At 47.8% G+C, this 24,888-nt stretch overlaps 2 protein-coding genes and 1 pseudogene across 2 annotated transcripts in view; 1 reads left to right on the top strand and 2 right to left on the bottom strand.

Annotated features, from left to right (window-relative positions):
* The window catches only part of LOC141056851 (uncharacterized), a 77,261-nt gene that overhangs the window by 3,928 nt on the left and 48,445 nt on the right, over positions 1-24,888 (bottom strand).
* LOC141056852 (uncharacterized) overlaps positions 1-24,888 on the top strand; it is a 76,289-nt pseudogene that overhangs the window by 21,954 nt on the left and 29,447 nt on the right.
* On the bottom strand, positions 95-23,752 carry LOC141056797 (uncharacterized). The gene is made up of 6 exons (XM_073553282.1): positions 23,741-23,752; positions 15,980-16,159; positions 15,773-15,896; positions 15,592-15,689; positions 15,303-15,393; positions 95-228 (listed from the first exon to the last, which is right to left on the bottom strand). The coding sequence occupies exons 1-6, from the start codon at positions 23,750-23,752 to the stop codon at positions 95-97; spliced, it is 639 nt and encodes a 212-aa protein (XP_073409383.1).

Below are 24,888 nucleotides of genomic sequence, written 5' to 3'. Positions count from 1 at the left end.
AACTCGAAGATCCACCTACTCTCTGCTTGTGACATTTTTTTAATAAAATCTCCATTTCACCAGTGTTGTTTAATTACTTGGATCCCTATTACATCTATTCCACTTTTGGAGCCTTCATGTACTTTAGCAAAATGTTTTCAGAGAGGGTGATCATCATATTTTTTCTTGATGTAAAGAAATCTTTAATTTGGTAACATTTATCCCCTTTCTTTATCTCCGTCGGTAAAACTTTAGAATTGAAGAAAAAAACGGAGATAAAGAAAGGGGATGAATGTTACCAAATTAAAGATTTCATTACATGCTCATCAAAGGGGGCCTGTATTCTATTAGATGTCCTTGAAACAAATTTTATGTGGGCAGAAGAAAGAGACCCATGAACGTGAGAATTAATGAGCACCTGCGTAACATCAAGAAATATGATGATCCACAAACGGAATATTGGTTCTATTGCTACGATATATTGCTAGGATAGTGCTGCAGTCATACTCATACATACAGTTATGGCCAAAAGTATTGACACCCCTGCAATTCTGTCAGATAATACTCAGTTTCTTCCTGAAAATTATTGCAAACACAAATTCTTTGGTATTATTATCTTCATTTAATTTGTCTTAAATGAAAAAAACACAAAAGAGAATGAAGCAAAAAGCAAAAGATTGATCATTTCACACAAAACTCCAAAAATGGGCCAGACAAAAGTATTGGCACCCTCAGCCTAATACTTGGTTGCACAACCTGCAGCCAAATTTCTGCGACCAACCGCTTCCGGTAACCATCAATGAGTTTCTTACAATGCTCTGCTGGAATTTTAGACCATTCTTCTTTAGCAAACTGCTCCAGGTCCCTGATATTTGAAGGGTGCCTTCTCCAAACTGCCATTTTGAGATCTCTCCACAGGTGTTCTATGGGATTCAGGTCTGGACTCATTGCTGGCCACCTTAGAAGTCTCCAGTGCTTTTTCTCAAACCATTTTCTAGTGCTTTTTGAAGTGTGTTTTGCGTCATTGTCCTGCTGGAAGACCGATGACCTCTGAGTGAGACCCAGCTTTCTCACACTGGGCCCTACATTATGCTGCAAAATTTGTTGGTAGTCTTCAGACTTCATATGCCATGCACACGGTCAAGCAGTCCAGTGCCAGAGGCAGCATAGCAACCCCAAAACATCAGGGAACCTTCGCCATGTTTGACTGTAGGGACTGTGTTCTTTTCTTTGAATGCCTCTTTTTTTCTCCTGTAAACTCTATGTTGATGCCTTTGCCCAAAAAGCTCTACTTTTGTCTTATCTGACCAAAGAACATTATTCCAAAACGTTTTAGGCTTTTTCAGGTAAGTTTTGGCAAACTCCAGCCTGGCTTTTTTATGTCTCGGGGTAAGAAGTGGGGTCTTCCTGGGTCTCCTACCATACAGTCCCTTTTCATTCAGACGCCAACGGATAGTACAGGTTGACACTGTTGTACCCTCGGACTGCAGGGCAGCTTGAACTTGTTTGGATGTTAGTTGAGGTTCTTTATCCAACATCCGCACAATCTTGCTTTGAAATCTCTTGTCAATTTTTCTTTTCCGTCCACATCTAGGGAGGTTAGCCACAGTGCCATGGGCTTTAAACTTCTTGATGACACTGCTCATGGTAGACACAGGAACATTCAGGTCTTTGGAGATGGACTTGTAGCTTTGAGATTGCTCATGCTTCCTCACAATTTGGTTTCTCAAGTCCTCAGACAGTTCTTTGGTCTTCTTTCTTTTCTCCATGCTCAATGTGGTACACACAAGGACACAGGACAGAGGTTGAGTCAACTTTAATCCATGTCAACTGGCTGCAAGTGTGATTTAGTTATTGCCAACACCTGTTAGGTGCCACAGGTAAGTTACAGGTGCTGTTAATTACACAAATTAGAGAAGCATCACATGATTTTTCGAACAGTGCCAATACTTTTGTCCACCCTCTTTTTTATGCTTGGTGTGGAATTATATCCAATTTGGCTTTAGGACAATTCTTTTTGTGTTTTTTCATTTAAGACAAATTAAATGAAGATAATAATACCAAAGAATTTGCATTTGCAATCATTTTCAGGAAGAAACTGAGTATTATCTGACAGAATTGCAGGGGTGTCAATACTTTTGGCCATAACTGTATAGACATTTTTCAAGGCACCGCTTTTCTAGATCGTGTGCCATATCTCGTCTATGGATATTTTCCACTCAAGAATTTGAGTATTGCAGCACCTCTATACGATCGACACCCTACAATGTGGGAAGAAGGTAATTTAACCCCTCTTGCTTATATTGTTAATATTACTTGATCATATTATAGAGACAAGACGCTTAGAGCATATCTGCAACCAGCGCAAAATTATAATTATTTCCCAGCCTTGAGTTTTATATTTTTGAACATTTCTACTTAAACTGTCCATAAAAATGGCAAGCTATGTAAAAATCTTTAATTATTTACCAAGACAATGACAGTTCACAGTCTAATAGAAAACCTTGTTGGATGAACCAGTAGTGTGCGGTGTTCAACTGTTTGTTCATTCTGCCTCCCAAATATCAAATATAAAGAAACCAATCAATGTTATGTAGGCGAAAATAATACCAATTCTCATCTCACAAAAAACATGTCCCCACTCAGGTCCATCATCTGTCAATGGAGAAACAGAGGGAGAAGAAGATTCATCCGATAAGATCTCAGGATTCTAGGAAGCCAACAGCATCATTACCCTCTGCTTTCTCTTACAGGCCCAGCATAATACCTTTCTTCAAGTGATTTTCTATATTCTCAGCACATTCCACGTACGCTGTCATTTGGCTTTATAGTTACAGATCTGGGCAGGTAACGGTCAGCATCTTCTAATACCAAGTGGAACCTCCACGTTGTAAGTTCAATAGAAAAGGGCTTTCAATGCCCAAAGTAAGCTAGTAACATAGTTTTGAAGGCTGAAGGAAGACCTTATGTCCATCTAGTTCAGCCTATTTTTAGTGCAGCTGTTCTGCATTGTTGATCCTGGGGAAGGCAAAAACCCCACAGAGTAGAAGCCAATTTTCTCCATAGGGAAAAAAATTCCTTCCCCTAAGCTGGGTCAACCATCTACCTATAATATTCTGTTATTCGTAACCTTCTATACTGTTACTCACAAGAAAAGCCTCCATTCCTTTCTTACATTCATTCAGTGAGTTGGCCATCACCACTTCCTCAGGAAGAGAATTCCAGAGCCTCACTGCTCTTACCGTGAAGAACCCTCTTCTGTGCTGGTGCAGAAATTGTCTTTCCTCCAAACGAACAGAATGCCCCCTTGCTCTTGTCACAGTCCTTGGTACAAACAGTTCATTGGAGAGATCTCTGTATTGCCCTCTGATATACTTGTACATATGTATTAGGTCTCGCCTAAGTCTTCTCTTTTCTAGAGTAAATATGTGGCGCCCCTGAGGGTTCAGTCGCCACAGAGGTACTGCACCTCCTCCTGAGGTGTGGTACCCCACCATCCAGGTAAGGTGGAGACACCTGACCACACTCCAACACCTGCATCCCACACAACATAGTAGTGTAGCAAAGCACCTTTGGTGGCTCCCTGCTTGGAACACGAAGAGTGCTGGGAGGTGGGTGGAGTTTAGTCTGCACCAAAGAGCGGGGAAGATAGGATTCAGGAGCAGTTGGTGAGAGGAGATCCCCTGAGTGGCATGGATTGAAGGAAGTGCTGCAGCAGACCTCAGTGACCTGGGTCTGCTGGCACAGGAAAGAGATATTCAGAAAGCCTAATTCTCCATAAGAAAGATTGTTTTGTATGGAGCGTAAGGAGAAGAGAACTAAGGACTAGGGTTAGAGCAGAGCCCTTCCTCAAGTTCTAAGCGCAAGGCCGGGGTAAGGTCCCCGAGGTTGTATGAATACTAATGGTCCTGCAGCAGACACCGGAAGAATAGAAGTTGTCACCACTTTATTCCCACACAAGACTTGGGGGCACAACAGCAACTTGAGTGAGCTGGGACTTAGTAGCAAGGAGTCCCCGAAGCAGGCTACAGCTGTCTGCCGTACAAGTTGAGTTCAAAGAACATCTAAAAGGAGGAACTCCAGTGTAACTCAGTACTGTGAGTACTTCAAATAGGTGCTAGAAGGGAGACGTTCAGGAAAGGCATATGTTGGCGGAGTGTTGGAACGGAGTGCTTCATCTTGCCTGGAAGTTGGCTGAGCTCCTGACCTGGAGGAAACGGCACGGATGCGGGCACCTGTACGCACAACAGACTGTGAGTAAAGCTTTGGAACTACATGCCCTGGTGTCCTCCGCTTATTCCTGCGCCAACACACTCAGCACTGCTACATCTCTGTGCTTAACACTGCACCATCTACGTCTCTTCCCTATCTCTTCATCTACTGTGCCCTGGGACTACAGCCCTACCTGTGGAGGGCCACAACATCATTGCTGCACCACACCATCTGTCCCAGAGGATCTGTCTGCAGCGTCGGCTTAACATCTCCATTGCTGAGCACCACAGGTGGCGTCACGAATCATCCACTCATAAACTTTAAACATTATCCGAACGCACTTGCAATCTTCCTTTTACAATGGACGCCCAGGGCCATGGACCGGGTCACAGCTGCCGTGACAACTCCCATTGAGATCAACGGGCCCGGTACCGAGTACCCTACGGCCCTGCCCTGCCAACAACAGGGGGCGATCCAAACAGACCTAATTTTGATAACCTTTCTGGGTATTGTAATGAACCAACTCCATTTATCATTTTAGTAGCCCGCCTTTGAACCCTTTCAAGTTCAGTAATGTCTTTCTTGAGCACCGGCATCCAAAATTGCACACAATACTCCAAGTGTGGTCTGACGAGTGATTTGTACAGAGGGAGAATTACGTTTTCATCTCGTGTCCCCAGACCTCTTCTTTTTTTTTTTTAATCAGATAGTTTTTATTAAAAGTTTTAGAAATGACAGGCATGTACAACTTACAACATGTTGTCAAACATTCCCTTCCCCCATAACACCCCCCTCCCTTTGTCCGATGGCATATATACTGGTGCATAGCGAATAAACCCAATTCCATCATACAACAATATCATAGGAGAGATGACGATTAGCAACTGACAGGAGACCACCTCCAGGGCCCACCCATTAATCTAGGAGATTTGAGGCAGCCAGGCCGGGAACCTTCAACCATCCCTCTCAAATTTTCCCAAAAATATGCGGCACACCCCTCCTGAGGTACACAAATTTTTCCCTATATAATATTTGGTTCAACCTATTAATGTATTCTTTTCTTGAGGGGATTTTGGCAGAAATCCAGTGATAAGCTATCAGCTTTCGGGCCACAAATAGCATTCTGGCCACAGCAATTTTAAGGTATTGATCCCCTCCCACCTCATCAACATAGCCCAAAACACAAACCGTGGGGTCCCTGGGAATATCCTGTCCCGTGACCAAGTGTATAAGGCTAAGGACCACGATCCAGAATATTTGCAGGCAAGAGCATGTCCACATCGTATGTAAAATGTCCGCATTATCCATCGTGCACCTGGGGCACCTCGAATCCAACCATAACCCTCTACTGAACAACCATTCGGGAGACCTGTATGTCCTATAGAGGATATATAGCTGAGACAGGCGGCCAGGCTCATTAAGAGATAATCTGGGAATCATCTGTAGAATCGAGTCCCACTGTTCCGCTGATATCGTACCCAGCTGTTGTTCCCACTTTGTCAGTGCACCAATAGGATGCCTTGACAGGACCTGTCCAAGTAAGCCACCATACACCATCGAAATCAGTCCCCTGGTGGACCCCTGCATACCAAGCCTATGGACAATGACGTCACAGTGTACGGTTAGGTCAACTTTTTTGCTCTGCACCATATACGCGTGACGCAGCTGCAAATATTGATAAAACATAGAGCGTTGGAGGGGAAATTCCCGTCCCAATTGCTCAAAAGTTTTAAAGACCACTCCCTCCACCAGCTGCGACACCCACCATATGCCAATCCGCCTCCAGTGAGCAAAGCCTCTGAGCGTTTTCATGCATGGCAAATGCTGATTGTCCCATATGGGGGAGTACTTTGTAAGACCGCGTATTCCTCTCAGCTGCCTCAGCTTATCCCATACCCTAACCATTAGAAGCACCGTAGGGAACCTGAGTGCAAGGGATCGAAATCTACCCGACTCCAGACTCGACACCAGTGATCCCCGCCCCACTAGAAATTGAAGGATCTTCTGACCTCCCACCAGATCCACCAACTCGCCCTCCATTCCTCCCGCTACATGCTGGCATTGGGAAGACAGAAAATAAAGCCATGGGTTGGGCAACGCAAGTCCCCCTCTTCTTTAGGTTTTTGCAAGTGTTCAAGTTTAATTCTCGCGCCTTGTTTCAGCCAGATGAGCTCTCTAAAAATCATATTAATTTTATGAAACCTGTTCTGGGGAAGCCAGACAGGGGAGTTATGAAGGACATATAATAGTTGCGGCATAACTACCATCTTCAACAGATTCACTCTTCCCACAACAGAGAGGTGTAACTTTGCCCAGGCCTTAACCTTCTGTTTGATCCTGTCCAACAGCGGAACAAGATTTAGGCTCTCATAGTCTGTCAGCTTATTGGATATTCTTATGCCCAAATATTGGAGGGACGTTGCAACCGGCACACCTACCACACTGCAGGAGCATGAGTCCAGTGGGAGGAGCGCAGACTTCTCCCAGTTAATAACCAGACCCGAGACCTCCCCAAACGCCCCAAGAAGTGTCATCGTGTTTTGTAATGATCTGTCCGCGTCCGCTAAAAATAACAACAGGTCATCCGCATATAATGCTACCTTCTCCTCATGTTCCCATACCGGAATCCCTCTATGCCAGCATCCGATCTTATCCTCGAGGCCAATGGCTCCACCGCGAAAGCAAACAGCAGCGGGGATAAAGGGCATCCCTGCCTTGTTCCTCTATGAAGTGAAAAAGGGTCAGACAACTGACCATTAGCCCTCAGCCGTGCACTCGGCTCCGAGTACAAGAGCTTGACCCAGCCAATAAAGCCCGGGCCAAAGCCCATACAGTGAAGCGTCGCCCATAAATAGTCCCACTCCACACTATCAAATGCCTTAGCGGCGTCTAGGGACAGAACCACCCTCTTCCCGGCATTATCAGCCCTCACCTGCATATTCAGGTATAATCTCCTAATATTCATAGCCGTCGATTTGTTGGGCATAAACCCCATCTGATCGGGGTGTATCAACACAGCTACTACTTTTGAGAGTCGAATGGCCAGGACCTTCCCTAAAAGTTTAATGTCTAGCGTCAAGAGGGAGATGGGCCTATACGACGCGGGCAGAGTTGGATCCTTATCCTTCTTCAACAGCACGGCAATGACAGCTTCTCGCATAGACGGTGGGAGAACACCCCGTTCCAAACTATCATTAAACACTGTCAATAGAGCAGGGAGCAACACCGTTCTATACCGTTTGTACACCTCAGCTGGCAACCCATCTACCCCAGGTGCCTTACCATTGGACATGGTTCCCAGAGCCTCCTCCAACTCGTCCAGACTTAGAGGTCTATCTAGAAAGTGTCTGTCCTCAGGAGTCAGCCTTGGGAGATTGGCAGCCTCCAAAAAGGCAACAACATCCTCTGTCGGGGCTCTAGCATGTGAGGAATATAAGTCAGCATAAAAAGTCTCCAGAATTTTTAAAATCCCCGGTGCGTCAGTGAGTAGTCGCCCATTCACATCCTGAAGACCCGCTATAGTCGCAGACCCTCTCTGTGCCGATGTCACGACAGAAAGCAAATGCCCCACACTTTCCCCACTCTCAAAATATTGAGTAGACTGAAACAGCCGTTTTTGCGCCGCCGCCTCTAATGTCTGTTTGGTCACCTTTGACTGCGCCTCCCCCAACCGCTTCTGAGTGGCAGGTGTGCTCTGTGTTGCAAGGGCCCTTTCCGCATCTTCCAGTTCCTTGAATACAAGTTGTGATTTTGCCCTGGAGGCGGTCTTTATTTTAGAAATCTCTCGTATGTACATTCCCCTTAAGTACGCCTTTAAGGCCTCCCAGACGATCCCACTAGAAGTCGAGCCTCTATTAAAACTAAGATATTCCTGCAACTCAGGGATAAAGCCGTTATTCTTATCGATTAGCTGTAGCCAAAACGGGTTGAGGCGCCAGAGAGGTCTATCACTCCTCCTGTTCCCGCCCCCCCAAGCATGACTGAAACAGGCGAATGATCAGATACCGTTCGCGCCAGATATTTAACCTCTAAAGTTTTTCCCAGCATAAGATCATCACCCAGGGCCAGATCGATGCGAGACAGGGAGGAGTGAGTAGAGGAGAAGCACAAGAATTGACGGACACCAGGGTTACGGCATCTCCACAAGTCGGTCAAAGCTATCTCCCGCACAAGCACCCCAAATGGCGTAAGATTACCTCCCAGCCTCAAAGGTTCATGGCTACCCCTGTCCCAGTGTGAATCCAGAATATTATTAAAATCTCCCACCACCATATGCGGAACCCCCGGAAAATCTCTCAGAATGGCAAGAACTTCATAGATAACTCTACTGCTATATGGCGGAGGTATATATATATAGATATCAACACCAGTGAGGTAGAAAAGATTGTACAAGATAGAAGAACAAATTGCCCCTCTGTGTCCACCACCACCCGGTGACACTTAAATTGAGTCCTGGAGTGAATCAATATACTAACCCCCCTAGAGTATTGGGAATGAGTAGAGTGAAAGCCCGCCTGTACCCATCTCTTATCCAGGATTCCCAGCGTCTCCTGTGTGAGATGCGTCTCCTGCAAACAAACAACCACCGGCTTCTGGTCCGTTAAGAAGGAGAATATGGCCTGTCGTTTTACCGGCGACTTTAACCCCCTGATATTCCAACTAAGTATCTTAAAGTCAGCCATTATCGTACCATAGCATATTGCCTACCATCTCCCCCCCGGCCGTACCATAGCCAATATTGAAATGTACAAGTATGCCAAAGGACATTTTGAACCTAATCCCTCCCCCCTCCCCCCAAAGAACACCCTCCAACAATTCCTTGGGCTGAACCAAGGGTGCAACAAGTAAGGGTGCTGTCGAACCCTTCCACCCCATTCAGCAGGCGCTTCAGTTCCTTTTCACTACCCGCATTTGACAGGATATAACCCCACAGCACTTTGCATTTTTCCTTATCCGTATTCAGACCAAGGCCCCATAAGGACCACAAATTCTTAAAAAACAGCATATAACAGAGTAATATAAGAATAAACAAAAATATAACTTCTTAGGCAGTCCATTGCCTCAGGACCGCAGACTTCAACCGCAAGGCTCCATAATAACTGAGCGAGCCAAGATACCATCAGCCACATTCCTGCTCCTTCCCCTCCTTCCTCAACTGTCACTCGTTAAGGTCCAACCAGTCCACGGCTTCCCTGGGGTCCAGAAAAAAGTGGGTTTTATTCCAGGCCTCAACACGCAGTTTAGCCGGGAAAAACATGGAGTACTTGACGCCACAGGCTCTCAGACGCTTCTTGATGTCTGTGAACTTCGCTCTCATCTTCTGAACTTCCGGCGAAAAGTCCGGGTAAAAGGAGACTCTGGATCCTTCTATTGTAAGGTCAGGGTGTTCTCTTGAGTATCTAAGGATAACGTCTCTATCTCTATAATGGAGGATTTTAGCCAGCACAGGTCTTGGTGGATGACCGGGGGGGGCCCGAGTCGGGACTCTGTGTGCTCTTTCCACTGCATATAGGTGTGTTAGATTGTCCTCACCTACTTATTCCTTAAGCCATGTTTCAATGAAGGCAGTAGGATTCTTTCCCTCACAGCGCTCTGGCATGCCCACAATACGAACATTATTCCTTCTGGATCTATTTTCAAGGTTGTCAGTTTTAGCCCAGACAGCTGCCATGTCCTTCTTGAGCTCTGTACAATGCTGTCCTGAGTCAGAGGCCGAATTCTCCACAGCACCCATACGTTTTTCCAGCTGGCTTGTTCTGTCTCTAACACTGTGCAGTTCATGTCGCACAGTCTGCATGGACTCCTGCAGAAAGCCCAGTTGTGTCAGGACATGTGAGATCACAGTCCCACAGTGCACCACTGCCAGAATTACATCTTTGTTGGTGGGCTCGTCTGGAACTTGTAGTTGCAAGGCTGTGAGGTGCTGTTTATTTCTTTCCACCAGATCACTCCAGCTAGGCTCAGCTCCCTTCCCCCCCTGCACTCTGGCATGGGCAGCCTCCTCCTCCTCCCCCATTCCCGGGCTCATGTCCTCTGCCACAGTCTCCTGGTCCATATCAGAATCCTGGAGAGACTCCTGCTCTGCCTCGGCCGTGCGGGCAAAGCGCTGCAGCCTGACCGCCACTGCCCTGTTCCTAGCTGCGCTGTCTTCTGCGGCCTCCTCTAAGGCACGCGCTGCGGCAGCGGCGCCATCTTGGCTCCCCGCTCCGGCCTCTCCTGCCACCCTTCTCTGACCTCTTTTCCCCATATCCTGGGGTGAAGCAGCGATCTCCGGTGCCCCGCGGTGTCTACCGTCTCCGGTGCAGCCTCCAGGGGTTAAACTAGCCGTGCTGTGGGGACAGAACGGCTGAATTAAGCAGGTATATGCGGGAGCTCAGCGGGCACACGTCTTCCTCACATGCCGCTCAGGCCACGCCCCCCCCAGACCTCTTCTAATGCATCCCATGACCCTATTTTTTCCATGTCTGATTTCCCCAGCAGTTTCCCATTTAGTAAGTAATTGTAGCATCTGTTTCTCCTTCCCATGTGCATAACCTTACACTTATCTGTGTTAAACCTCATTTGCCATTTTTCAGCCCGATTCTCCAATTTACTCAAATCTGTCTGTAGTTGCAAACTGTCCTCCTTTGTGTTAACTACCTTACATAGTTTTGCATCATCTGCAAATACTGATATTTTACTGTGTAAGCCATCCACTAGATCATTAATAAATATATTAAATAGTAGGGGGCCCAATACAGACCCCTATGGTACCCCACTAGTAACCCTGGCCCAATCTGAGTGTGCCCCATTAATAACCACTCTTTGTTTTCTATCACTAAGCCAGCAACCTACCCATCTACACACATTTTCCCCTAGCCCAAGATTTCTCATCTTACTTACCAATCTTTTATGTGGGACAGTGTCAAATGCTTTAGAGAAGTCAAGATAAATGACATCCAATGATTCTGCTTGGTCCATTTGAGAGCTTACATCCTCATAGAAGCTGATCAGGTTAGTCTGACAGGAGCGATCCTTCATAAATCCATGCTGATATGGAGTTAAACATTTATTAACATTGAGATATTCCATAATGGTATCCCTTAGAAACCCTTCAAAAATTTTACCCACAACAGATGTTAAGCTTACCGGCCTATAGTTTTCAGGTTCCCTTTTACACCCCTTTTTGAATATTGGTACCACATTTGCTTGCCGCCAATCAAAAGGAACAGACCCTGTTTCTATAGAGTCTTTAAATATAAGGAATAGAGGCCTGTCTATCACATTACTTAGCTCCCTTAATCCCCGAGGGTGAATGCCATCAGGGCCTGGTGATTTGACAATTTTAATCTTACTAAGGCGGTTCTGCACTTCTTCCTGGGTTAGGCAGGTAATACTTAATGGGGAGTTTACATTATCACTCTGCATTTCCTCTGGCAAATCCTTTCCTGTGTGAACACTGTTGAGAAAAAAGTATTTAAAACATTTGCTTTTCCCATACCGCTCTCTATGATTTCACCCTCATTGTTCTTTAAAGGGCCGACACCATCAATTTTAATCATTTTACTGTCTATATAATTAAAGAATAGTTTGGGGTTTGTTTTACTTTCCTTAGCAATGAGTCTCTCAGTTTCCACTTTTGCTAAATGTATTTGTTTTTTACACATTTTATTTTTTTCTCTATAACTTTTTAATGCTTCTTCATGGCCTTCTTGTTTTAGCTTCCTAAATGCCTTGTTCTTGTTATTTATTGCCCTTTTTACATCCTTATTTAGCCACATTGGTGTTCTCCTGTTCCTAGCCCTTTTATTTCTGTACGGTATGGCTAGCTCGCAGTGGGTGTGTAAAACTGATTTAAATATTTCCCATTTATTTTCTGTGCTCCTATTTTTGAGGACATTGTCCCAATCAATTTGGCGAAGGTCCTATCTAAGCTCATCAAACTTTGCTTTCCTGAAATCCAGCGTTTTTGTAACCCCCTTCCAGGGCACCTTACTGAAGGACAAGTGGAATTGTATTAATTTGTGCTCACTGTTCCCTAGGTGCCCATTGTGATGTACAATGTCTACAAGATATGATGTTTTCGGTTGGAACTTTCCAGAAAAATCCGGCATTCTATGACATTGAAAACTGCCAGCCTGGCAGTGGGGCTGCAGCCCCCTCTCTTCCCCTTCTGAGTTACATGGTACACTGTAGTAGTTTCCCTTCCCCCCAAGTGCTATAAACCAGGACACTTCCTGTCACACCATTTGGCTTCTCTCAGCCTCAACTGAAAGAAAAAAAAAAAGTTCGGGAAAAGGGTCTTTGTCTGAAATCAAGGTTAGAAGTAAACCTTTAAGAGCCTGCCCTGCGAAAACCGTACAAAGTAGAGATATGAAAATCATCTTTTGGTAATCTGAGCGGTCCCAGCTCCGCTACAGTGTCACTTCCGCAGTTCTAACATGTCCAGACCCTGAGATATGATTTGCTCCCAAATGGACGGTCATATCGCATAGATGTTTGATGTTTTCTTGATGGGCTCATTATGCTGGGAAACATGATACCACTGATGAGTCCATACCAGCTTCTCCCATAAAGTTATAGCTAATCTAAGTTTTGTAGCCAAATTATAACTTGGATGAGAGAGGTGGGATTAACCCAGAATGCACCTCTCCGTGATGTCACATCGCAGAGTCTATAAGGCATTCCCTTGGCAAAACCAGCAGAGGAGGGCTCCAATCCTCGTGCTGACAAGAACTCCAGATGAGTGGAGATGTGTGGCTCCGCCTTCTTTCTCCGCCGCATGGTTTTGCCTAAAGAGCCATGAACAACCGTGAGTGTACTTTCTATGTTCATCCATCTTTTATTTTATATTTGTAACTGTACATAATTAATGTCTCAACTTTATAGCAACTTATCTGTAATCACTGTCCTCTTTCGGAAAATAAATGATTTGATATTTAGTCTGCCTCCATGCTCTAAGAATCGAACTATACGCCTTTGATAGATAATCGCTACTAATTCAAGGGGTTTGCCACGGACCCTCTTAATTTAACACTGTGAATTAAGTAACTGTGTCTGGTGGCAGCACGTTGTGTATGGCTATTGCGGCTTGCTGGCAGTACAGAAGGGTCTTATATTGCTGAATGAGGGGCTGCTGCCACAGCATTGATAATTCCCTTACTGCAGAAGCCTAATTGCCGGTTCACAACAGGCAGCCCGTCCGGCAACCAATTATCCTAGGTGCAGTTCCCTGACTGACCTGAGGGTAAGGGGGGCGCCGGAGAGCTGCGAGTTCCGAAGTGGAACTGAGGAAGTGGGATGTACACCCAAAATACTCCCCTGCGGCAAATTGTAGAGAGAGATTAGCTTGCTGGATATTTTTGGTCACATGGTGCCAGTGGTGGGATAACTAAGATAAGCCCCCACTGTGCCTGTGATAGCCGTGTGCCGGCAGTGTGTCTCGTCCCTCCGTCCGCTGATACACCCGTGTCAGTGGTGGGACTGTGACATAGTGGTGACACAGGGTCCGCTGTCCGTCGCGTTTTGGTGGCAGCGGGACCCCCGTCAGTCGCCGTATCGGACGAGCAGCGGTGGGCTGTTTGTCACATATTGGTGGCAGCGGTGGGATAACTACCGCTGTTCATCACATATTGGTGGCAGAGCGGTGGGATAATCCTAGAGCATTAGTGATTTGGTTTGAGCAATCATTCCTCTCACTAAAAACCTACACGGTTCCTGCGGGAATCCTGCATCATAGGTTTTGGAGAACAGACTCAGTGGTTACTAGTCCTGAGACATTAGTGTGTACTTGCAAGTATCCCCTCCCGTTTCTTTGTTTTTCTTTTCTATCTTTTATTTGGCAACCATGGCGCAGATGAGAGTGGAGTGGTATCAGCAGCAGAAAAAGGACACCCTTACTGGGTTATGCACGTACTGAGGCATAGACGCCGCAGGCGGAACCAAAGATCAAATGATCGCGGGTCTAGTGCAGCTGGACAACGACCAGAATCCAGCGGGCGCAGACGTTGGCCCAAGTGGCAATGGGGCTGCAGCAGAGGCTCCACTCATGAGCGCTGGCCCCACATTCAATCAGAGCACGCTGGAACCCTACCTGCAAGAGGCCTTGGACGCACTCCCTGCCGAAGACAGTGAGGCACGGGGGAGGCTGATCCAGCAATATCGGCAGGAGGCCCAAGCCGAGCGCCAGGCCCAGGCTGAGAGAGCCGAGCGAGAGGCGGAGAGAGCTGAGCGCCAAGCTGAGGCTCAGAGAGCCCATGAGCTGGAGATGCTCCGACAAGGGGGGCATACCCCCACAGCCCGAAGCGGTGAGCCCAGCAGCGTCCAGACTCCTAAACCCCAGCCAGAGCATTTTCCCGTGATGGAAAAGGACGGGGACTTGGACACGTTTCTGCGAGCCTTTGAGAAAGCCTGCAGACAGTACCGACTGCCCGAAGACCAATGGGCCAGGTACTTGACCCCAGGGCTAAAAGGCAAAGCTCTGGAGGCATTTGCTTCTCTTCCGCAAGCGCATGATGATGACTATCGCGCCATAAAGGAGGCGCTGATCGCCAAATATCGGCTGACACCTGAGGTATACCGAAAGAAGTTCCGACACCTCCAACGTGGCCCACATGATAGCTACAGTGATGTAGTGCAAGGACTCAGGACCCACTTTGACCAGTGGATCCACGGATTGTCGGTTTGAATCCTTTGAGCAGCTACGGGACCTGATGATCAAAGACCAGTTCCTGCATCTCTGCCCAACGGTGGGCTGTTCGTCACATATTGGTGGCAGCGTTGGGATAACTACCGCTGTTCATCACATCCATCGACTCGTACTTCTGTTATTCTATCTGGCCTGTTGCTTAAAATTAAGTCCAGAAGGGCCGTCCCTCTAGTTGGGCCCTGCACAAGTGGTGACAGATAATTATCCTTGGACACTGACAGAAATTGGTTTCCTTTCTGAGATACGCAGGTTTCAGTTTCCCAGTTTATTTCATTTGAACAGTTTTGGATGGCGGAGAATTTTGTGGTCTAGAGGCAAAATGGTGATCATGGTAATACGGCCGGACTACACCACCGATAAAGCAGCCACAGCCGGTGACTGAGAGGAATCTGTGACTTCTCTGCATTCAGTGGTTACTACTCACCTGGGTAGTCATATGTGGGAATTTCCTCTTTACACCACTCATCATCTCTCACATAGGTCTCTGTAGTATTAATATGGGTCAGATCTTCACCCTGAAACAAATATTGTAAAAGTCACCGACAGATGGAGAAGTCCCATCTATGATCAGCTCTAATCCTGCCATCTCCACCGTTCTCATTACACAAGTATAAAACATATAATACTGGTGGATAAAACAAGACTGAGCACAAGACCTTCACAGCCGTCTACACATCATAGGGGAGATCTCCTGACACCTTCTCTCCATCTACCTGATGTTCCTGAGGAGCACTGGGATCTTCTTGCTTACAGTCCTGTGGAAAAAGAGGACGGGGACATCTCTCTGGTGTTGTCCTCTTACTGGATAGATCTGGAGGAAACACATACAGGGACTGAATTCATTCTCTACATACAGATAATTATAGGCCATGTGTATTTAGTCCTGTCTATTACCTGGAGATGTGAGGGGCTGGCGAACCTCCATTATGACATTCTTGTACAGATCTCTGTGTCCTTCTAAATACTCCCACTCCTCCAAGGAGAAATAGACAGCGACATCCTGACACCTTATAGGAACCTGACACATACAATGATACCGTCATCCCCCCGATCCCTTCATAGTGTTACTGTGTAATGTCCCAGCATTCCCAGCAGTGTCACCTCTCCAGTCAGCAGCTCAATCATCTTGTAGAGGAGTTCTAGGATCTTCTGGTCATTGATGTCCTCATGGGTCAGGGGGTGAGATGGAGGCCCCGTGATTGGGCTCAGTGGTCGTCCCCGTCCCTCAGACACAGGGTCCTGACAGCGATCACTAGAGGTCTTCCTCACCACTGTGTAATCCTGGTTATGGAGAGACACATTAATAAATCTCACTACAGACATTTCCAGAGTCCTCACCTCTCCAGTTCTGTCCATCTGTTATTCCCATAGATAAGAATGATGTAATGTGACGTCATCAGAATCTCTCACCTCTCCAGTGAGACGGAAGAGCATCTCTAGGGTGAGGTGTAACATCCTCTCCATCATCTTGTCTCTGTCCATATCCATCCTTTATGGGTAAATCAGGAAAACTCTCTTTTGTAGAAGATCTTCACTGAGAGGATCCAATATTGTAGAGACCTGAATGAGAAGAAGATGATCCAATGTAACATCATAAGAATCCTGTGTAATAATACAATTACTGGAGATAATAAGGGAAACATATGAGGAGATTTATTATTTTACAGGGTTTAGTTTTCTTCCCTGACATCTACTAATAAAACCTATATATTTAGGCCACAGACAACAAGCAGTTTCCTCCTCGGAGTCGGCAGCTGAACACGTTCCTCATAGACTCATCTTCCATAACGCTAATTCTCGTCTCATTACCGACACTGGAATCGGCATCAGCAATACTGCAGGAGATATTCATTACACGCGACATGAGAAATAACTCCTTCATGATGAGGACGACATCTTCATCTTCTACTGCGGCTCTAGAAATAGATTTGGCCAGAGTCGGTCACTGCCTCCATCCCCGCCGGCCGTCTATATGAAGGTTTCCCGTCTTCCCCGCACTGGAATCTTCTATCACGTTAGATCTTAGCTCTGAGTCACACACAGAAGTTTGAGGCTTTTAGAGAAGATTTTTAGTTTCCACAATCAGCGCGGACAGAAATGATCTGATCCCAAAGTCTCCATTTACAGTGATTTATGGGGTTTATTTCTGGCCTTAGGCTTTCCCATATTACAGGAAAAACTCCAGAAAAAGCCGATATTAACACCTTTCCTACATTAGACGTACTATTCCGTCCATGTGACCTGGGACCTAAGTCCCAAGGACGGAATAGTACGTCTAGCACGATCAGCTGCGCTCATGGGGGGAATGCAGCTGATCGTGGCCGGGTGTCAGCTGATTATCACAGCTGACACCCGACACTATGTGTCAGGGGCGGTCACGGACCGCCCCCGACACGTTAACTCCTGGCACACTGCGATCAAACACGTTCGCAGTGTACCGGGGGTTTAGGGAAGCATCGGCAAGGAGGCTCCCTCCGTGCTTCCCTGAGACCCCCACAGCAGCGCGATGTGCAGCACTGCTGCGGGGGTCTCCTTCCCTGCAGGTCCCCGAATCCAAATTGGTGGCGGGGACCTTCGGGGGCCTGCAGGGAGGCGGCTTCCTCATGGCTGCAAAGCGCCAGCATGAGGAAGCCTGCAGCACTGCCTGTGACAGATCGCTGATCTTTCACAGCGATCTGTGATGTGACAGATCTGCGATCTGTCACATGACAGTTATGTCCTCCCTGGGACAATGTAATAAAGTTTAAAAAAAAAGTGTAAAAATAATTTATAAAAAAAAAAAAAAATCGCTAAATAAATTTAAAAAATATATATATATATATTCCCTAATAAATTCATTTTTTTTAAAAAATAAATAAATAAAAGTACACATATTTGGTATCGCTGCATCCGTAACGATCCGCCCTATAAAACTGTCCCACTAATTAACCCCTTTATTGAACCTCTTAAAAAATAAAAAACGAAGCAAAAAATAATGCTTTATCATCATACTGCCGAACAAAAAGTGAAATAACGCGCGATCAAAAAGACGGATATAAATAACCATGGTACCGCTGAAAACGTCATCTTGTCCCGCAAAAAACGAGCCACCATACAGCATCATCAGCGAAAAAATAAAAAAGTTATAGCTCACAGAATAATTATTTTTTATATAAAATTGTTTTCAGTGCATAAAAGCGCCAAAACATAAAAAAAGACATAAATGAGGTATCACTGTAACCGTACTGACACGAAGAATAAAACTGCTTTATCAATTTTACCGCACGCAGAACAGTGTAAACGCACCCCCCAAAAGAAATTCATGAAACGCTGGTTTTTGTTCATTCTGCGTCCCACAAATCGGAATAAAAAGCGATCAAAAAATGTCACAAGCCCGAAAATGGTACCAATAAAAACGTCAACTCGTCTCGCAAAAAATAAGATCTCACATGACTCTGTGGGTCAAAATATGGAAAAATTATAGCTCTCAATATGTGGTGATGCAAAAACTATTTTTACAATAAAAAGCATCTTTTAGCATGCGACAGTCGCCAAACATAAAAACCTGCCATAAATAGTAAATCAAACCCCCCGTTATCACCCCCTTAGTTAGGGAAAAATAATAAAATAAAAAATAAAAATATTTCCATTTTCCCATTAGGGCTAGGGTTAGAGTTAGAAATGGGGGGTTTCCACTGTTTTGGCACATCAGGGGCTTTCCAAACGCGACATGGCGTCCGATCTCAATTCCAGCCAAAAAGGTCAAATGGCGCTGCTTCCCTTCCGAGCTCTGCCATGCGCCCAAATAGTGGTTTACCCCCACGTATTGTACTCAAGACGAATTGCACAATAACTATTGGGGTCCTGTTGCTCTTGGGAAAATAACAATTGGGGGTAAAAAGATCATTTTTGTCGAAAAAAAACAGGATTTTTGGGTTGCTTACCGTAAAATCTGTTTCTTGGAGCCTTCATTGGGGGACACAGAGACCATGGGTGTATGCTGCTGCCACTAGGAGGCTGACACTATGCAAAAAAAGGTTAGCTCCTCCTCCGCAGTGTACACCCCACCGACCGGCAGGGAATTTCCTCAGTTAGTGAGAAAGCAGTAGGAGAAGTAACAGAACAGATTGAGAACAGAACAAACAACTCAACTGTAACCAATCAACCAAAGTAAGAACAGGAGTTGTAGAACATGGGAGGGTGCTGTGTCCCCCAATAAAGGCTCCGAGAAACAGATTTTACGGTAAGCAACCCAAAAATCCTGTTTTCTCGTTCGCCTTATTGGGGGACACAGAGACCATGGGACGTCCCAAAGCAGTCCCTGGGGTGGGAAACAAACTTCCATCAGGCCAGTGGACTCACCACCGCTGCCTGCAGAATCCTCCTACCTAGGCTGGCATCCACCGAAGCGTAGGTGTGGACCTTGTAGAATTTCACAAACGTGGGAACCGATGACCAGGTTGCAGCTTTGCAAAGCTGCAGCGTGGAGGCTCTGTGTCGTACTGCCCAGGAAGCACCAACTGCCCGGGTAGAGTGCGCTCTGATCCCCGGAGGGGCCACTCGATGCTTAACCCGGTAGGCCTCCAAAATTGCCGATCTGATCCAGCGAGCAATAGTAGCCTTGGAGGCCGGGTGACCTTTCTGCGCCCCATCTGGAATGATGAAAAGAGAGTCTGTCTTCCGCAAGGAAGTCGTCCTAGACAGATAGATTCTCATCGCCCTGACCAGATCCAGCTTGTTCAGGGACCGCTCCCGAGGGTGAGTAGGACTTGGACAGAAGGACGGCAGAACAATATCCTCATTGAGGTGAAAGGAGGACACCACCTTCGGAAGAAAAGAGGGCGGAGGCCGTAGAACTACCTTGTCCTGGTGAAGTACCAAGAAAGGAGAGCGGCAAGAAAGAGCCGCTAATTCCGACACGCGCCGGATGGAAGTGATGGCCACCCGGAAAGCTACCTTCCAAGAAAAGAGAGAAAGGGAAACATCCCTGAGAGGTTCAAAAGGAGAACCTTGCAGAACCTCAAGAACCAAATTAAGATCCCATGGATCCACGGGCGCTTGGTACGGAGGAGCCGTGTGAGCCACGCCCTGAAGAAAGGTTTTGACCTGAGGGCGGGAGGCCAACGTCTTCTGAAATAAAATGGACAGCGCCGAAACTTGACCCTTCAAGGAACTGAGAGCAAGCCCCGCATCCAGCCCTGCCTGAAGAAACGCCAGAACGGAAGGGAGCGAAAAGCACATGGGCGCGATGTTATTGGCCTCACACCAAGTGAAATAGGCCTCCCAAGTACGGTAGTAAATCTTGGAAGACGATGGCTTCCTGGCTCGGATCATGGTATGAATTACTCGACCGGAGAATCCTGCTCGTTTCAAAACCTCGGTCTCAACAGCCACGCCGTTAAATTGAGCGGCCGAGAATTGGGGTGGCAAAACGGGCCTTGAGACAGCAGATCTGCCCTGTCTGGAAGCTTCCAGGGGGCGTCCGCGAGAAGGTTGACAATGTCCGCGAACCAAGACCTTCTGGGCCAATTCGGGGCGATGAGAATGACTGGAATTCCTTCTGCTTTGATCTTCTTCAACAGCTTGGGAAATAGGGGCAGGGGAGGGAACAGGTAGGGGAGCTCGAACTGCGACCAAGGAATGGCCAGAGCGTCGGCGCCCACTGCGAGAGGATCTCGAGCCCTGGATACAAACTGTGGGACTTTCCTGTTGAGGTGAGAGGCTAGCAGATCTACATCCGGGGTCCCCCAACGACGGCAAAGCTGAAGAAACACCTCCGGATGTAGGGACCACTCTCCTGCCGCGAGACCCTCGCGGCTGAGAAAATCGGCGGCCCAGTTGTCCACGCCGGGAATGTGTACCGCGGAGATTGTCGGTACCGAAATCTCTGCCCACTGAAGGATCTTGGACACTTCTGCCAGGGCTGAGGCACTCCGTGTTCCTCCTTGGCGGTTGACATATGCCACCGCTGTGGCATTGTCTGTCTGAATGCGGATAGGCAGGCCCCTGAGGAGCCTCTCCCAGTGGACGAGAGCCAGATAAATTGCTTGTATCTCTGGGACGTTGATCGGCAGGGCTGATTCCTGAGTCGACCAACGACCCTGAACAGTGTGATTGCGGAACACTGCCCCCCATCTGAGGAGGCTGGCATCCGTTGTTACAATCTGCCAGTGAATGGGAAGAAAAGACCGCCCCAAGAGGATGAGAGATGACGTCAACCACCAGTTGAGAGACCGCTTGATCCGGCATGAAAGACGAACAGGGTGATCCAGGGACAGAGCAGACCTGTTCCTCCTTGACAGAATGGCGTGTTGGAGAGGTCTGGCATGAAATTGGGCAAAGGGAACTGCCTCTATCGCCGCCACCATCTTTCCCAGGACCCTCATGGTTGTTCGGAGGGACGGATATCGTGTGGTCTGCAGCGATCGTACATCCTGCTGCAGGGAGAGAATCTTCTCTCGTGGGAGAAAGACCCTTGACCGACGAGTGTCGAACAGTAGGCCCAGAAACACAAGGCGTTGAGAAGGAACCAGACAGGACTTTTTCCTGTTGACGATCCACCCGAAATTGGAAAGAGTGTCTTGGACGATCTTCAAACTTAGGCGCGCCTGGTGAAAAGAGGGAGCTTTGATCAGAATATCGTTGAGGTACGGAAAAAGAACGAGACCTCTGATCCTCAACAAGGCCATCAATGCAGCCATGATCTTCGTGAAGACTCTGGGAGCGGTGGCGAGACCGAAGGGCAGCGCAACGAACTGGTAATGTTCCTGGCGAACCGCAAAACGCAGGAACTTCTGATGTCCGGAGAATATGGAAACATGTAGATAGGCATCTTGGATGTCTATTGAACACATGAATTCCTGCTCCTCCATGGAAGCGATTACCGAACGAACCGACTCCATCCAGAAGCGGCGAAGACGGACTCTCTTGTTGAGCCGCTTGAGATCCAAGATGGGTCGAACCGTCCCGTCTTTTTTCGGCACCACGAATAGGTTTGAATAAAACCCTGTGAACCGCTCCGATTCGGGAACGGGCACAATCACCCCGGAACTGAGGAGAGAGGCGATGGCCGTAAAGAACCCCGGGATCAAGGCTGGATCTTTTGGAGGACGGGATTTGAAAACACGATCCCGTGGAAGAGAGACGAACTCTATCTTGTATCCTGACGATACGACCTCCCTGACCGAGGTGTCCTCTACTGAGGCCAGCCAGACGTCCTTGAAGAACAAGAGTCGACCTCCCAATTGGAAGGGACCCTCGGGAGTCAGAGGATAGTCATGCTGAAGTGGACCGTCCAGATCTGGATCTGGATGGTCTGCCCTGTGAAGAGTGGGATCGCCAGGAGGGAGTGGGTCTGAATGAAACTTTCTTCCTATCTTGGCGTGCCTGCGGCCTTTGTTGGTTGGAGGATGTCTCCGCCGTATTGAAACGGCGGAAAGCCCGAAAGGGTCGAAACTGACGCCTTAGTGGAGGTCTGCGAGGCTTGGACTGAGGGAGGAGGGAACTCGTGCCTCCGGTGGCGTCCTTAATAATCTGGTCCAATTGGGATCCAAAGAGGCGTACTCCCTGAAAAGGCAGATTAGTAAGAGACTTTTTAGATGACAAGTCCGCCTGCCAAGCTTTGAGCCAAATTGTACGTCGGATTGCCACGACGTTGCTTGACGCCTGAACTGTGCAGGATGCGGCATCCAAAGAAGCAGAAAGCAGATAATCCCCCGCATGGGAAATCTGATTGGCGGGATCGGCCAATCGATCTGGTTGTGCTTTCTCTAGGATGCCCTGACGAAGATCCTCTGCCCAAGTAGCTATGGCCTTTGCTGCCCAAGATGAAGCAAAGATTGGGCATACCGCCGTCGAAGCCGCTTCGAAGGCAGACTTCGCCAGGGATTCTATAATTCTATCATTAGAATCCTTTAAAGACGCCACACCTGAAAGCGGGAGAACCGTGCTATTAGACAGTCTGGACACGGGCGGGTCCACCGAGGGAGAGGCAGACCAGTTATAATAATAATAATAATAAATTTTATTTTTATAGCGCCGACATATTCCGCAGCACTTTACATTTCAGAGGGGATTTGTACAGACAATAGACATTACAGCATAACAATAATCACATACAGTAGATTATAACAAATACCAAGAGGAGTGAGGGCCCTGCTCGCAAGCTTACAGTCTATGAGGAAAGAGGTAGACACGAAAGGTGGGTGGTAACAGTTGCCCTGATTGTATGGACCAGCCATAATGTTAAGTGTGTAACAGTACAGACACAGAGGGCTAATGGATGCATAAAGCATGTGGGAACATGATGCTGGGAACCTGGTTATGGTAAAATTTTTGGCTCTGCCACACAGGGATAGGTTAGGTTAATGTGTTGAGGCGATAGGCCAGTCTGAATAAATGCGTTTTCAGGACACGCTTAAAATTGTGGGGATTGGGGACTAATCGTATTGACCTGGGAAGTGCATTCCAAAGAATTGGCGCGGCACGTGTAAAGTCTTGGAGACGGGAGTGGGAGGTTCTGACTATTGAGGATACTAACCTCAGGTCATCAGCAGAACGGAGGGCGCGGGTAGGGTGGTATACTGAAACAAGGGAGGAGATGTAGGGTGGTGCTGAGCCATGGAGGGCTTTGTGGGTGAGGGTAATAAGTTTATCCATGAGCTCTTTAGCAAACGGGTACAGTACGCCGAGACGCTTTCCTCTTTGAAAGCGTCTGGTCGGATCTTCCCTTTCTCTTGTAAAAATCTTTCCAAACTCGGAATGAAAAGGAAATACCCTGGAGGGTGTTTCCTCCCGTCTGAACGAAACCTCCTGATCTGAAGATTTCGCAGGGGAGTCAGAGATTTTGAAGGTGTGGTTAATTGCCGCGATGAGGTTCTGTACTGTAACTTTCATGTCCGCGTCCTAGCCAGATTCCAGCTCTACAATCCCTTCAGAAGACATATCCGAGAACGCTTCACCTGACTCGGGTGAGGAGGCACGGGAGGGCGACTGCTGTGAAGGACTAGGTGCAGATGATGGGCCAGGAGAGGATTCCGGCCGGAGATCCTGCCTGGGCCTTTTGCGGCTTCTGCTAGCTGGCTCAGATGAAGCGTCTTGTGACCTGCTGGACCCTGCAAAAGTGTCCAGGGGCAACTTGTCAAGAACGGCCACTAGGGACTGAGACCCTGGTGAGGTCGGCCACAGATTGTGAAAGAGATGAGGCCCAGCCAGGAATGGGTGGTTCGCTTTCCCGTGGCGCAATAGGTGGTTCCTGGACGGGGTCATGCTGAACGGGATTGCTGCAGTCCAGGCAGATGGGAGTAGGCTGACCTGAGGGAAGTTTGCGATTGCAAGAGGAGCATGCGAAGAACTGGACTAGGGTGCCCGTGGGGACTGGCGGACGGCCACGATCAGGCTTAGAAGTAGACATGGTGAAGGAAGAGAAGATGAAAACCTGCGGAACTGCCAGAAGGTTGGGGGACAGAAAGGCAGAGTAGGGTGTCAGTCTGCAGATGCAGAAGTACTCACGGTCTGGTGACCCCGAAAGAGATGAATTAGGCTTCTGCAACTGGCCAGGGACCGACAGGAAGCGCTGGTCTCTGCTTTGGTCTCCGGCTGTCAGGCTGCAAAGATGGCGACAGCCCGACATGAGGAAGTAAAAGCGCGGTTTCTGTGCAAGAAGAAGGGCGGAGCTAGTCGCCTCCACCAGAGGGAAAACCCGCCCCCCCTTCCCAGGCACAAGCCTGAAGAGGTGGTGGGAGGGCTTAGGAAGGCAACGGCCTAGGAGAGCGGATGGGGGCGTGGCAGCGACGGGAGCGAAGGCCCAAATTGAAGCCGGAGGCTAAATTAGAGACGGCGGCCGCCTGTCAGCACGGGGCGGCGCGGAAGAACTGCGGCGCAGCCGCGCCCGCCCCTAAGAAGAATACCGCCCTAGCCCTGCTCCCAGACGCCACCCTACGCAAAAATACCGGCGGTGGGGTGAAGAAAGCCGGCACCGCAGCTGGGGCCAAAAGGGATGCGGCGACTGGGAAGCGCCGGCCGCTGATAAC

The sequence above is a fragment of the Dendrobates tinctorius genome, unplaced genomic scaffold, assembly GCF_039654945.1.
Source record: "Dendrobates tinctorius isolate UK_male_01 unplaced genomic scaffold, ASM3965494v1 ptg000200l, whole genome shotgun sequence".
NCBI lineage: Eukaryota > Metazoa > Chordata > Amphibia > Anura > Dendrobatidae > Dendrobates > Dendrobates tinctorius.
The sequence above is the reverse complement of the archived record's forward strand: the minus strand, read 5'-3'. Positions and strand labels throughout refer to the sequence as shown.